The sequence below is a fragment of the Glycine max genome, chromosome 1, assembly GCF_000004515.6.
Source record: "Glycine max cultivar Williams 82 chromosome 1, Glycine_max_v4.0, whole genome shotgun sequence".
Classification (NCBI taxonomy): Eukaryota; Viridiplantae; Streptophyta; class Magnoliopsida; order Fabales; family Fabaceae; genus Glycine; species Glycine max.
Window position 1 is genome coordinate 5,364,451 of NC_016088.4, and position 12,664 is coordinate 5,377,114.

Genomic DNA, 12,664 nt, shown 5'->3' on the forward strand with positions numbered 1-12,664 from the left:
AAACGCCTTCCTATAATGAGGATTTCTTGCTAAATGAAAAGGCAGCCCCGAAGAGTAAAACATCCTAGCAATTTTCATGATCAAGTGTCTCTCTAGCTTGCAAATTAAAGGCATTTTCTATAGTTGATGTCTTTCTCTTTTTTGAATCAACATCAAGAGTGTTTGTATCCATTTGGTGTTGAGTAGAAACCGGAGGCAATGACACAAATTTTGTTTTTGACTTCTCCACCCTCAATGTTGCCTCATTGTCTATCTTCTTCAAATCTATAAGTCTGTCAATTGTTACCTTTTGACAAACTCTAACTCACTTTCCAGTCATCTTCAACAAGTGTGCCCTCACTTTAGTGTAAGACCCATTAAAGGTAAAATCACAAATATTACATTTTATCTCATAATTTCCACCACCACCTACACTTTTTATCTTTGTAACATAGGTCCATAAAGGTTTGGTATCATCATCTTATTCTTTAGCTTGACTAGGACTAGAAGTACTCATCTCTAGAACAATTTGAAAAAATTAAAAATCAATGTAAACAATTTCTAAGTAAAAAACAAACAACAAAAAGCAATTTCTATATAATTTTTTTAAAACCAAAAAACAGATTTAAACTAATGTGACAATTTTATAATTAAAAAGTAAAAAAAAAAAAACACAAGTAAACCCTTAAAATTTTAATTGAAGAAAAAGTAAAATTTCAATCCTACAAAAATATGTTAACATCCACCCATTTATTTTATTTAGAAAATATGATAATTGCATCTTTAAATAATAAATAATAAATTATAATTTTCCAACGTATTACTTTTGATGTTACATACCTAAGCAATCTCATTCTCTATATATTCTTCTCTATTTTCTTAGTTGTCATACAAAACTTATCATTAAAAAGAAAAGTTCTTAAAAATCCTTTTTTTTGTGCGTTGTAACGTGCTTGAGCCTTGAGGCCACCTTAAAGCATTCAAACTCTTTTGCTGGCACAACAACAAAAAAAAAGTATCTAAATAAAATAATAAAAATAAAAATTAAGGTAGGGGAAACTAAATAGTATACTTCAATTGATGTCCCACACCTACCCGGACTTGTATAATAATAATTTTTGTGCTGTACTTTTTTTTTTTTTTTAATGTCCGTTGCTCTTTTTTTTTTTAATTTCCGTTGGTCTTTTTGTGCCCCTTTTTTAATTAAGAAAGTAAAACAAATGCATTATAACTATCAAATGACATTGGGTAATGGGTACTTCAAAGTTTAGCCACTACACATGAAAAGAGAAAGAGAGAGAATTGGTATTTTACTTAAAGGGAACAAATGTGGAACAGTGGAAGCACAAAAACATTTCAATGAAATCATAAACCATAAAACCAGGCAAGCATCAACGGGGAAACAACATAGGCGAGAGAGAAACCAAAAGCAACAAAATCAAAAGTAGCAAGCAGCAAAAGGGGAAACAGAGGCGAGAAAAACGCAAGCAGCAACATGGAGTAGATGAGAAAACTCAGAAAAGAAAGAAGGGCCTACCTGCAAAGGGGGAAACAGAGGCGGCGAGCAGCAATGGAGGTTCGCTTGCAGCAAGGAGAAGACGTGCAGAAACGGTTTTCATTTTAGGTAAGCCTTTTTTAAATAAATAATAAAATAGTTGGTTGGGCCGCGTTTGGACGCGCGTGTCCACTTGTTGGGCCGCGTCCAATCACGCATCTCCTGCATCCAACCGTGTCCGACGACGGCGGCGGCAACGTACACCGCGTCGCACCAGAGTCGTATCCATTTGTGTGTCCGGTGCATCTCCGACGCGGGACGCGGCACTTCGGCAGCGTGTCCGTGCTTCATAGCTCCGTACCAACTACAACCCTAATACTAATATCATTTAACTTTTAATAGGAACACAAAGCAGAACCATGAATTTGTTGAGCATCTCAAGTCTAGAGTTGTGATTTCTTTAGACAGGATTTTATCCTTTCTTTGTCATTATTGACATAAGAACCAGATATGTTTTGCCATCCCATCTAAATCAACAAACTAAAACCCTTAAATTTGTAGAGAATGTGTGGTTAGAATCATAAATCAGCCATGTTAAGTCGTATTCATCATCTAACTACGAACAAATATACTGATATACCTTAACTTGCACTCTTGGCTATGATAAAGATATTAAACACTCAGATGACTAGAATATGACGTCCTGACACATATTTTTGTGACATTTTTCAAGTTTAGAGGCTCTTTTTAGCTCCACGTGAAGGCTAGTGGGGCCCAATCGGAGAGCTTAAATGCCATCATCCATTTCGTGGCCCATACAATCACATATGGTCACAATGATCATCTTTAGTCCGTGATATGTGAAATAATAATGCATACACATTAAAAATGACAACTGCTTGCTTAATATTCTGATTTATTTATTGGAGTGGACCGTTAATCTTCTAATTTGCACCACAAACAAGGTTGCTCAAGCAATAAAGTTCGCAGGATGACATTATATTTGCATATTGATCTTCTCTTTTTGCGGCATTAATGTCTTATCTGTTTTTGCTTTTTCAATGATAAATAGCTTATTCACCAGTTTCACATGGCTGCACGCATGGCCATTGTCTATGAAAGCCTATGTGGGAAAACTTCATTAATTGCTAAAAATGAAAAAGTTTCACATTTGTTGCATTTTAGAGGGAATGGAACATTCTTCTAGGAGCTGGCCCTTATCATATACTATATCAATGCTAATTAGTGTTCTTAGGATGTTAATTAAACAATTTAAAATAGAAAATATTTATTAAAAAGGATGGTTAATGTTTTTTTAATGTGGTTTCCAATGCATTCTCAATGTGAATTCCAAGAACAATTTTCTATTTTGAATTTCTTAACTACTGTTAGGAACTGATTAGCAAAACACATACCTTAACATTTCATTTTTTCGTAAAATAAATAAAAAAATATTTTTTATTTAAAAATAAATAGAATTTTAGAAAAATGATGATATTTTTATGATTAAAATAATGATTTGAAGAAAAATTAAAAAAATTATTTATTCATTTGATAGGAAATAAAATAGAGTTCTTTCTATAAAACAAATAAATAAATAGAATAAATAATGGGTTGAGAGTATCTTAATTATAAATATAGACATATTAAATCATTTTTCAGACTGACGATACATCTCCCCCCTCTTAAAACACTCTTTTTTTCTCGCATACACTCAAACTCGTCTCAGTAAAATAACGATTCCGGATTTGTTAACCATTGGATTCATGAAATTTGAACACGAGGTTCAAAACTTATTTCCGTACACACCCACTGTTGGGATTTTCAAGATAATGTCCGTGGTAGAAGAAATGTTCCTTGCATTGAGCTTTATCTTTTTCTACATATACCCAAACCTGTCCCACTAAAACTATGATCTCAGGCTCTTTAACCGTTGGATCGTCATAAAATTTGAACAACACCTTTGGAACTCATTTTAGCACAGACTCACCGTTGGGGTTCGCGAGATAATGTTCTTGAAGAGAGAAATTAGTCTTTCACGTTGACAGTGAAGTGGAGGCTACAATCTTTTATCCTTCTCTGTGACGCTTGAAAATCCTGGCAAAACAATCAGAGGAAAAACTTGAGGAGTCTCACAGAACTGCTATAGATGCTGCTATTACTATTTGATTACACCCATGAACCCGCTTAAAGGTAAGGGATGAGTTTATCGCAATTGAGGTTATAGTGAATATGTGTATGGATTCTTAGAGGATTAAATTGAGGTTTATTTTGGGATGTTTATTGAATTATGATTTTCCTTTACGATTATAAATACAATATTATTGTGTTTGATGAACCAACTGATGTTCTGATGTGAATTGGTTGATAAACTTAAGTGCTCTTGGTGTTTTCGTGTTTTTGACTTATGATTTTGATTCATTGATTTTAATATGATTGTGTGAAATTGTTTGATGGATTTTATCCCCATGTTGTAAGAAGCATTTTGTACAAATTATTATATTGAGATTATGAAATAGTGATTCAAATTGTGAGTAAGTCATAAATTGAACCTGTGATGAATGGTGAAATACATGTGTATTGAGATGTTGTATGTATTGAGTTGTGAGCTATGAACTGTACAATTACACAATTGTATGATCCTTTAAGGGCGATGAGTTTTTGCGCGACAAGTATTGTGATGGGATCCACTATGGGAACCCGATGAGTTGAATCACTTTGAGGCGCGACGAGTTAAAATAATTTTGAAAACAATTGAGTAGTTGTGTGTATTGTATAGTTCATAGGTAAAGTATATATGATTCATGAGATGTGATAACATGTTTCTTTGGGATTATACCATCATGATTGAGACCGAGTGTATGTGACAAATCGAGTATGTATTGACTTGTAATACATATGTGCATTGAGATGTTGTGTGCGTTGAGTTGTGAGCTATGAATCGTACAATCACATGACTATAAGACCCTTTAAGAGCGACAAGTTAAAGCACGATGAGTATTGTGATGAGAACCATTGTGGGGATCTGACGAGTTTAATCACAAGTGCGACGAGATAAAATTATTTTGAGAACAATTGAAGAGTCGTGTGTTTTGTACAATTCATAGATAGAGTTTGTGTGTTAAAATGTTTTATGGGTTGGACTTGAATCAGGAGGGAGAGGCTCTGGCGGACTCTTTGGAGTCTAGACCTTGGGGGTAAATACACCTGGTTTAAGTGCTTCTTTAAGCTTGTGCCGATCCTATATGATTGAAGCATTCTCACAAAACAGCGTGACCCTGACTGGTCTCCCTATGATTTTACTTAGTAAGAGTAACCTGACTTACTAGTGTGTGGTTTGTCTTGTCATGTACTTATAGGCACCCAATGAGATTTTTCACTGATATGGTACTACATTGCATATAAGATTGAGTCTTAGTGTATCTGTTGCATAACGCTTGTGTATTGATCGATATTGATTGATATGTATATCTACATGTTGTCTTATTTCTCTCTATTAGTTAGAAATATGATAGCTCACTCCCCGTGTGTTGTTTGTATTTGGATCTTGTGATGATCTCGAACTTTGTGTTCGTGGGAGCAAATGACTAGGTGGATTGCTTTAAGGAACCTTATGCTAAAGGACGTCAGGACACAATGTTCTGATAGGATGTGACTTTGGGGCATGAATTTTGTTTAATTACATGATGTTTTGAGCAAAAAATATTTCTGACAAGTTTTATTTGATAATAGTGAAATGAATGTGAGCCTTTTATCCTTTTTAAATGCTTTTATTAAAATGTGTTTTAAAAACTTTTAATTAATTTTGATTTCTTATCCCTTTTATTATTAATACATATATATATAGGGTAGAGGATACACATACTATGTTCACTTGCATTTGAGACATGAATCAAATTTCATTTGAATGAGTCAAGCATTGATTTCAGTAGTATGTCACAATTGAATTGCAAGGGGCTTCTAGCAAGTTAAACTAATTCTAATCTCTGTGTATTATATCTGATGAATTTCTGGATAAATTGGCATCACAAAAGAATGATGATTAACGTCATGGACCACTTTATTTATGAGGTAGTTGTAGAATTAAAAGCAGCTAGCTTCATTCCTTGGTGCTCGTGTTAAGGTGTCGCTTTTGCCAGTTGAATGTTGCTGTATGGACATTCCAATTGAGGTTTGAAAATTATCTGTTGGACACTGAAACTTTGTCTGATCAGAAGCTCCTCATTGGTAACACCTTTTGTCTGTATTATGGATATAAACTCTTGTTATCACATGATTAAAAAGTGCAGCTGGCATGAACTTTTTATCCATTGCACATCAAAAAGGTAAAATGATTAGAAAATAATTGCCTATGATTACCCCCTCAGTGTATTTAAAGGTTGATTAGCTTTACAATAATTTTTTTCTCCTTTTTGTTGATTGGATGCAGTTATAGAATTAGAAAATACATCTCACTTTTCTTTTTCCCTTTTCTTTCACTTGTGGTCCAATAAGAAAAATATCATGTAAAGTGAAAAGGGAAAAGTTTTGAGAATCTATGCCAAGTCATTCTTCTAAACAGCTATTGTCCTCAGGATCAGATGCAACAATGCATAAAAACAAAAAGCTATGGAACAAGCAAGCTCTTTGATCGGAGAGAGCATTTAAAGAGGTGGTTTCCATTGCTTTGACAATACGAGGTCACCTTTCATATTCCATCTTTCTTTATATGAGACCAAATGCATGAATACAAGGCATTCATTCTCATCAAGATTTTTCTACCAGAAACTGCGAAAACTCAATGAAAGGGTACATAACTAAGCAAGTGGAAGAATACATGAAGATCAGCAAGAGGGAGACACAAGACACTTCCCATTTGAGATGGGGACTTTAGACTAAGAGCATATCGACCTCCATTACCATTATTATTGGACAACACATCTCACACACAAATTCAAGACTCAAGATACATAATTGAACAAAGACTAAACCCTCACTTTAGTCTCTTGAATCGTATATGCCAGTCATTTTAGTCTTTACCTTCATCAAAATTCAATTTAATCCTTAACTTCAATAAATGTCATCCAAGTTGTTTTTTTTTAAAAAAAAAAATTCACTAGCGTATAGAACTAAAGTGAATGGCATTTTTCAAAGTTAACGACTAATGTAAATTTTTAATAAAGTTGGAGACTGATTAGGTGAGGGTTTACTCATTGAACAAATTTCAAATATACACATGTATTCAAGCAGCAGCTAAATGTACAAGAGTTGTGAAGGATGTGGTGAGAGTGAGCGCTGAAGTGGGGTTGTTGCATAAGCATGTTGCTTATGTCTTGCACCAAAACTTCCTTCCTTTGTCTCTGTCACCTGAGGGAAGGTGTCCGACCTGCAACGACTATTCGTGTTAGAACTTGTTTTCTCATATGTTGTGAAGGCATTCACAGCAACTCCTACAGCTTTCTGGCTCTTGCAACCCAACAGCATGCTAGGACGCCGCCTCTGCATCTCTTTGATGACTTTTGGTTTAGCATTTGAGGAAACTATGGATGTCCTAATTGGACTCCTTGTGGTTGCTATTGACCTTTGATCATCATAATCTGACATGGCTGAGTACTCCAAGGCACTGGCAGTGGCCACACTCCATTCAATGCTTACCTCACTTGGTGCATAACAAGTTGTGGGACTGGCACAGCTAGAAACAACATTGGATGTTGATCTACCAAGGAAGGTGTTGGATTTTCCTGTGAGGCTTTCAATCTCAAACAAGTCTGAACTTGCATCACTATCAGCATCATTGTAGTTTCCTCCAGATTTTGCTGAGAAGTCAGTTTCTTCAATCTTAGGAGCATCGTCCCAAGAAGAGGTCTTTGCCAACCTTTTATCAAAGCTTAAAGACTTGTTCCTGATACTCAATATTGGGGAGCCAAACACTTCCAATGAATTCCTTGACTTCTCTACTTGCTGAAGTTGCATTTTCAGCAGATGATTTCCTGAGATAGAATTCACAGCTGAGAGTGCTAAACTGTTTTCTTTGCTCAATCCCACCCCTAACTTCTCTGGCCTTTGAAAGTAGACATCTTTGTTAATCGAAATTTCTGCTGCATTAGGCTTAGTCATTTTAAATGAATGATTAGCCTCTGGCTCAGCATTGAACATATTTCTTGAAGTTGTTTTTCCATGAGTGGCATTTTTGCTGAAACTGATTTCACCTGTATGGTCACTAATATCAACAGAATTCTTGTCAGAACAATAGCATTTGCAACCAAGACCAGCTAGAAAACTCTTCCTCTGCAATTTGCTTTTCATGTTCCTTGAGGAATTCCTGACAGCACTTTGCAACAGTGCACTTTGGCTATTCAAGCTTGACTCAGACCTTACACTTGGAGTTCCATACTGAACTTTGTACTTTCTAGTTACAAGAACTGTTTGTTCATCTTTCTGGGGCAGGTGCTTGTTTGCGTCATTATCAGCAATTCTTGGGGGGCTTTCCATCTCTTCTCCATTGAAGTACTTTTCAGCTTCAAATACTCCAATCTCTCCATCATCTTCCTTCTTTACTCCAAGAGGCTCCTTTCTGCTGCTGACATAGCCATGGCCTGATTCAGCCAGGATCTCTTTTTTGTTGTTCAAGTACGATGAGAAGGACGCATCGCGCAGGTGGTAGTTATTGTTCTGAGAGTTGAAAGTTTGCAACTGATGGATCTTGTTATTGGAAGTGGCTGCTAAGATAACCATAGTGAAAAGTATCAAAATATTCACAGAAAATGGCCCAACAAAACCTGTTTGCACAGAGGCTGCTGATAGAAGATAAGATACAAAAAGAACAGAATGAGATTTAATAAAAAAACACAGTGGTATAGACAAAGATATGAAACACTTACAAGTAAAAGAACTAATATTATGACAACTTTTGAGTGCTAAAAGGCCATAATAATAAGCAAAAGCAGCAGCTAGCAAGGTTGAAAGAAAAACTTAGTTATGTGGAGGGGAGGCTAAAACTAGATAGAGGGAAGGAAATGGATGCAGGAGAGAATCTAAAATGAATAGCTGAATAACTGCCGGGCACATTTAAGAGTAACTCTATATGTAGGCTAATGGAATAAGCAAAATGTCAAATGGGTAGGGCCATGTGCTTGTGGCCTAATTGACACTTCATCAATAGTTTTAACACTGATGAAATTTCTTTGAATTCTGATGGATAACAAGTTATATTAATAACATTCTCCCTAATAACATGCATTAGCACAGATTCTTTCATAAATATATGGAGAAAGTTTAGTGGCCTATGTTAACGATGGTATGTTAGTTATATTGGAAGGTCCTATGATTTGTCTCCTTCCAGGTGATAGGGTGATAACTACTAGAGAGAAACATATAATATATATGTAGTCCCATCATTTCGAAAGTATTGCCCTTTTTTCCTTTTCACAAGTGGATCTAACCCAGTGTATAGTCTATTCTGGTTTAATACACCTTTAACTAAATCAATGTTGAATAATCAAACGAACTATAGTGAGATATAATTGTGACAAACACTGAAGAGAAGGGTCATCTCAGATATGACTTTGCGATAATACTAATACAAACTCTGACATATGCTGAAAGATTTAATTGGTCATTTGATACACTTGTGTAATAAAGGTTTTTACATTTATATAATGAGGAATAATTTATTTGGAGTAAATTGATTTCCCCTCTAATTTTTAAAATAATTATTAGAAAAGTTAATAATTTTATTTTATATAGTAATTCGTAATTAGATGATAATATGAAAATTCTTTACAATATTATTGCATTTCAATTAAATTCAAATAGCCTATTAGTAATTCAATGCACAGTTAATGTAATTAGACTGCTGTTTGGGATAGAATGATGCCCTAGAGATATTGATCCCTTGGTTATATTTTGGAAAAGAGTAATGTTATATTTTCTTAAAAAAATTTCTACTACTTTATAAAAATGTATTTAATATCTTGAAAATACATTTCAATAATTTGTACATGTTTGGATATCCATGGGAAACTCGTTCAATTGAGAAAACACACATTGGTCATGTTCAACGAAACAATTTCGCAAACACAACCTTAGTGGTTACGAAAGGAAATTTCACTAAAGATAATTAATTAGATCTTTAAGCATAATTAATCATAGACAACGTTGATAGATATTTCACAATCCCACCTATAACATGATAATAAAAAGAATACTTATCATATAAAGAAAGAAAGTAGAGGATTAAGAGGAGGATGTTACAAGAGGATTTAGTATTATTGTTTAGAAAAAGTAATGGTAGAGTAATTTATATCTTCCAAAAATAATTTAACCTGTCTGTTATAGTGTCTGGAAAACATAAAGTAAAAAAAAAAAAAAAAATCATTAGTATTTGCCATATAAAGCAACAGGAGAATATTGTAAGAGGATTTAGAATTACCAAGGTTCATGCTTGGAATGACAAAACCACAAAAAAACAATTCAACACAAAATACTTGTCTGTTTGGTTCAGAGATACGCTGTCCACACAAAATAGACAGTAAAAACAAAGCAAGCATTAAGCATATATTTCTTACCGGTGGCAATAATTAGCCTACTATATCAACCATATATTTATATATCCAAACCAGACAAAATATTGACAAGATTTCACAATGCTATTATACACCACGCTCTAAGCTTAAACCAAACAAATGATAGATAATAATTAGTTTCCGAGGACCCCGGTCACAGTGGGTTTAACAGAGACAACCAAGGTCCCTTAAGTACCGTGACACTAAATTTGAACGAGTAATGCTAATCTTATCACAATTCATACAACTATTTCTATACGAGAGAGAGGAAGGGAAGAGAGAAAAATATTAAACACCACAAGTGATGTGATACTGAGATAAAGAAAAAATTGGTGTGTACAACATTATTCACTTTACCAACTGTAAGGGGCTAATTTCCCACATGACAAGTTAAGGTTTAAATTTTTATTAAAAAAAGTATCTATGTTTAACATACGACAGTAACTCGAATAGGATTGTCTTGGAAGAATATACTTATGCGAACAAAAACAATAACATAATTCAATTTGTACCAATTAATAGCTGGCCTTTAATCAAGTTATGTAAGTGGTTAACCATTCATCACTTAAATGACATTTTCGTTTTATACAATGAGGACATTCTCAGATTAGACTTTGTGTCATTTAGGATTACTAATGTCTTTTGTTTAGCTTAAATTATAGGAAACAATCTTCTGTATTTAACTAAAAAGTTTCTTTTTATTTGTCTTTAGCCATGTATTCTTCTGCATAGCCGTAAGACTAACTCTTGAGTTAGTGACTAAAGCCTCGACCAAAGTGGTAATTTCAGGATTCCAATTTGCCTGGGTCAGACCCTTTTCCAATATGACCAATCACTATCATGTTACTTATGATTGTCTTTAACTCAATGAGCATAGTTCAATTAATAACATAAGTTGAGTTTGTGGGAAAAAATTTGAGTTCGATTTTCACAAAATACATCTTTGAGGAGGGATGAAGAATTTTTTAAATATGACTAAGCTGCGGATTGAAGATTAGTCTTATAATCATCCTAAAGATCTGAAGCCTGTGAGAATACCTCAAAATCCCACGAGACAGCCAAAGGTTCTAATTATGGTAGTTAAAAAAACTTAAAGGTTATCTTAAAAAACTTAAAAAAATATTTCAATAAAAAAAATTAACTCTACCGGTCTCCTTTGTTATTGGGCCAGACCCCTTGGGCTCTTTCCTGGTCTATCTGATTCACTTGTTCTGTCCACGTCCAACATCATAGCTTACCTCAGGGAATTTGGTTGCAATTAATTTCACACCAACCTTCCATGCTAGTTCTATTGTGTTGTGTTGCATAAACTTGCAAGCAAGCAGGGCCCACACGCACTAGCCTGGCTTGTCTTGGATTAATGGTACTGTACCTTGTCTTGGATTAATGGTACTGTACCTTGTCTAGAATTGACATGTGAGTTATGCTGTCCACTTAGGTAAATATCATTCTCTGAGATAATTAGATTTAGAACCAAGATATGTATTGGAATGTTTCAGAACAACCTAGGTTTGTCTTGTGGTTATTGCTAGTAGGGCTATGATCCCACCACTGAGTTGGCAATTTAGCACATATAAGTATATTGTATATAACTTTTATCTTTTAACTCCTATGGCAACTTATCTGACATTTCTCACTGCCACTTAATTTGTACTTTTGTGGTATTTTGACTATTTTCATTTCAATGACATAGCTAAGAAAAGAGCAACAAAGACTCTGGCACAATCAATGCCTAGTGGAGCTTGTCTCTCTCAAAACAAGATTTGTCAGAAATATGCTACTTGGCCACCCTGTGGAAACCGTGGAACATTTCTATCGTTATCATTGTAAAGAAAAAGGTGGGTGTAAAAATGCCAGTCACCATGTACAGTCCCCTCCTCTCCCACAAAAGCCAAAATTATGGTTATTTGTCAAAAAGACTATATAGTCAACATCTATTTTTCTTAATATTAAATAAATGTGATTTGATTGACAATAAATGTTAAACTTGTAAGAAAAGACTTGAATTCAATTCTTAATAAAAACTTTTTTTTTATGACAGAAAGGAGAATAGCAAAACATAAAGAAAAGAAACAAACTATCCTTATAAAACATATCTTTAAAAGGTGCTACTAAATCTTGAATAGAAAATTAATCTTGTAACCAGTCTAAAAAAATTAAAATTTAATTTACAATATTCATTAAATTTATAAGAAAAAACCTAGATTCAATTCTTATAAATACATATCTTTAAAAAGAGACAAAGTTTAAAGTATTACTAAATCTTCAATAGAATGTTATTCTTATAATCAACCCATCAACCCAAAAGACCAAAACTTAATTAACAATCCATATTAAATTTGCAAAGTAAGACATTTAAAAAAAAAGACAATAAACTTCAAGTGCTCCTAAATTTTGAGGACAAGATAAGTCTTGTAACTTACCCAAAAGATAAAAACGTACGAGAATATCTTAAATCCTACCGAGAAGAAAAAAATCCTTAAAAAGGAACTAAGATTCTCACAATCACCTTTAATCAAAGTATAGGTGTAAGCAATAATGGTTCTGTTAATGTAGTGGTCAGTTATTAACTTTGGTAAAAATAAGTGGTACTTATTAAAAAAAAAAACTTCCGGACACAATTGAGGTGATATATTGAACAATTAAA

The 12,664-nt window shown here is 33.9% G+C and overlaps 1 protein-coding gene across 4 annotated transcripts; it reads right to left on the minus strand.

Annotated features, from left to right (window-relative positions):
• Positions 1–6,113: 6,113 nt before the first annotated feature.
• Positions 6,114–8,497, minus strand: LOC100811572 (protein PHYTOCHROME KINASE SUBSTRATE 1). 4 transcript variants are annotated; one of them, XM_026127725.2, is made up of 2 exons: positions 8,335–8,497; positions 6,114–8,172 (listed from the first exon to the last, which is right to left on the minus strand). In XM_026127725.2, the coding sequence occupies exon 2, from the start codon at positions 7,943–7,945 to the stop codon at positions 6,707–6,709; it is 1,239 nt and encodes a 412-aa protein (XP_025983510.1). In that variant the 5' UTR covers positions 7,946–8,172; positions 8,335–8,497; the 3' UTR covers positions 6,114–6,706. The 4 variants fall into 4 exon arrangements, with proteins under 4 accessions (XP_025983510.1, XP_025983509.1, XP_040861198.1 ...); XM_026127724.2 differs by having other exon boundaries at positions 6,114–8,175; XM_041005264.1 differs by having other exon boundaries at positions 6,114–8,247.
• Between the last annotated feature and the right edge of the window lie 4,167 nt (positions 8,498–12,664).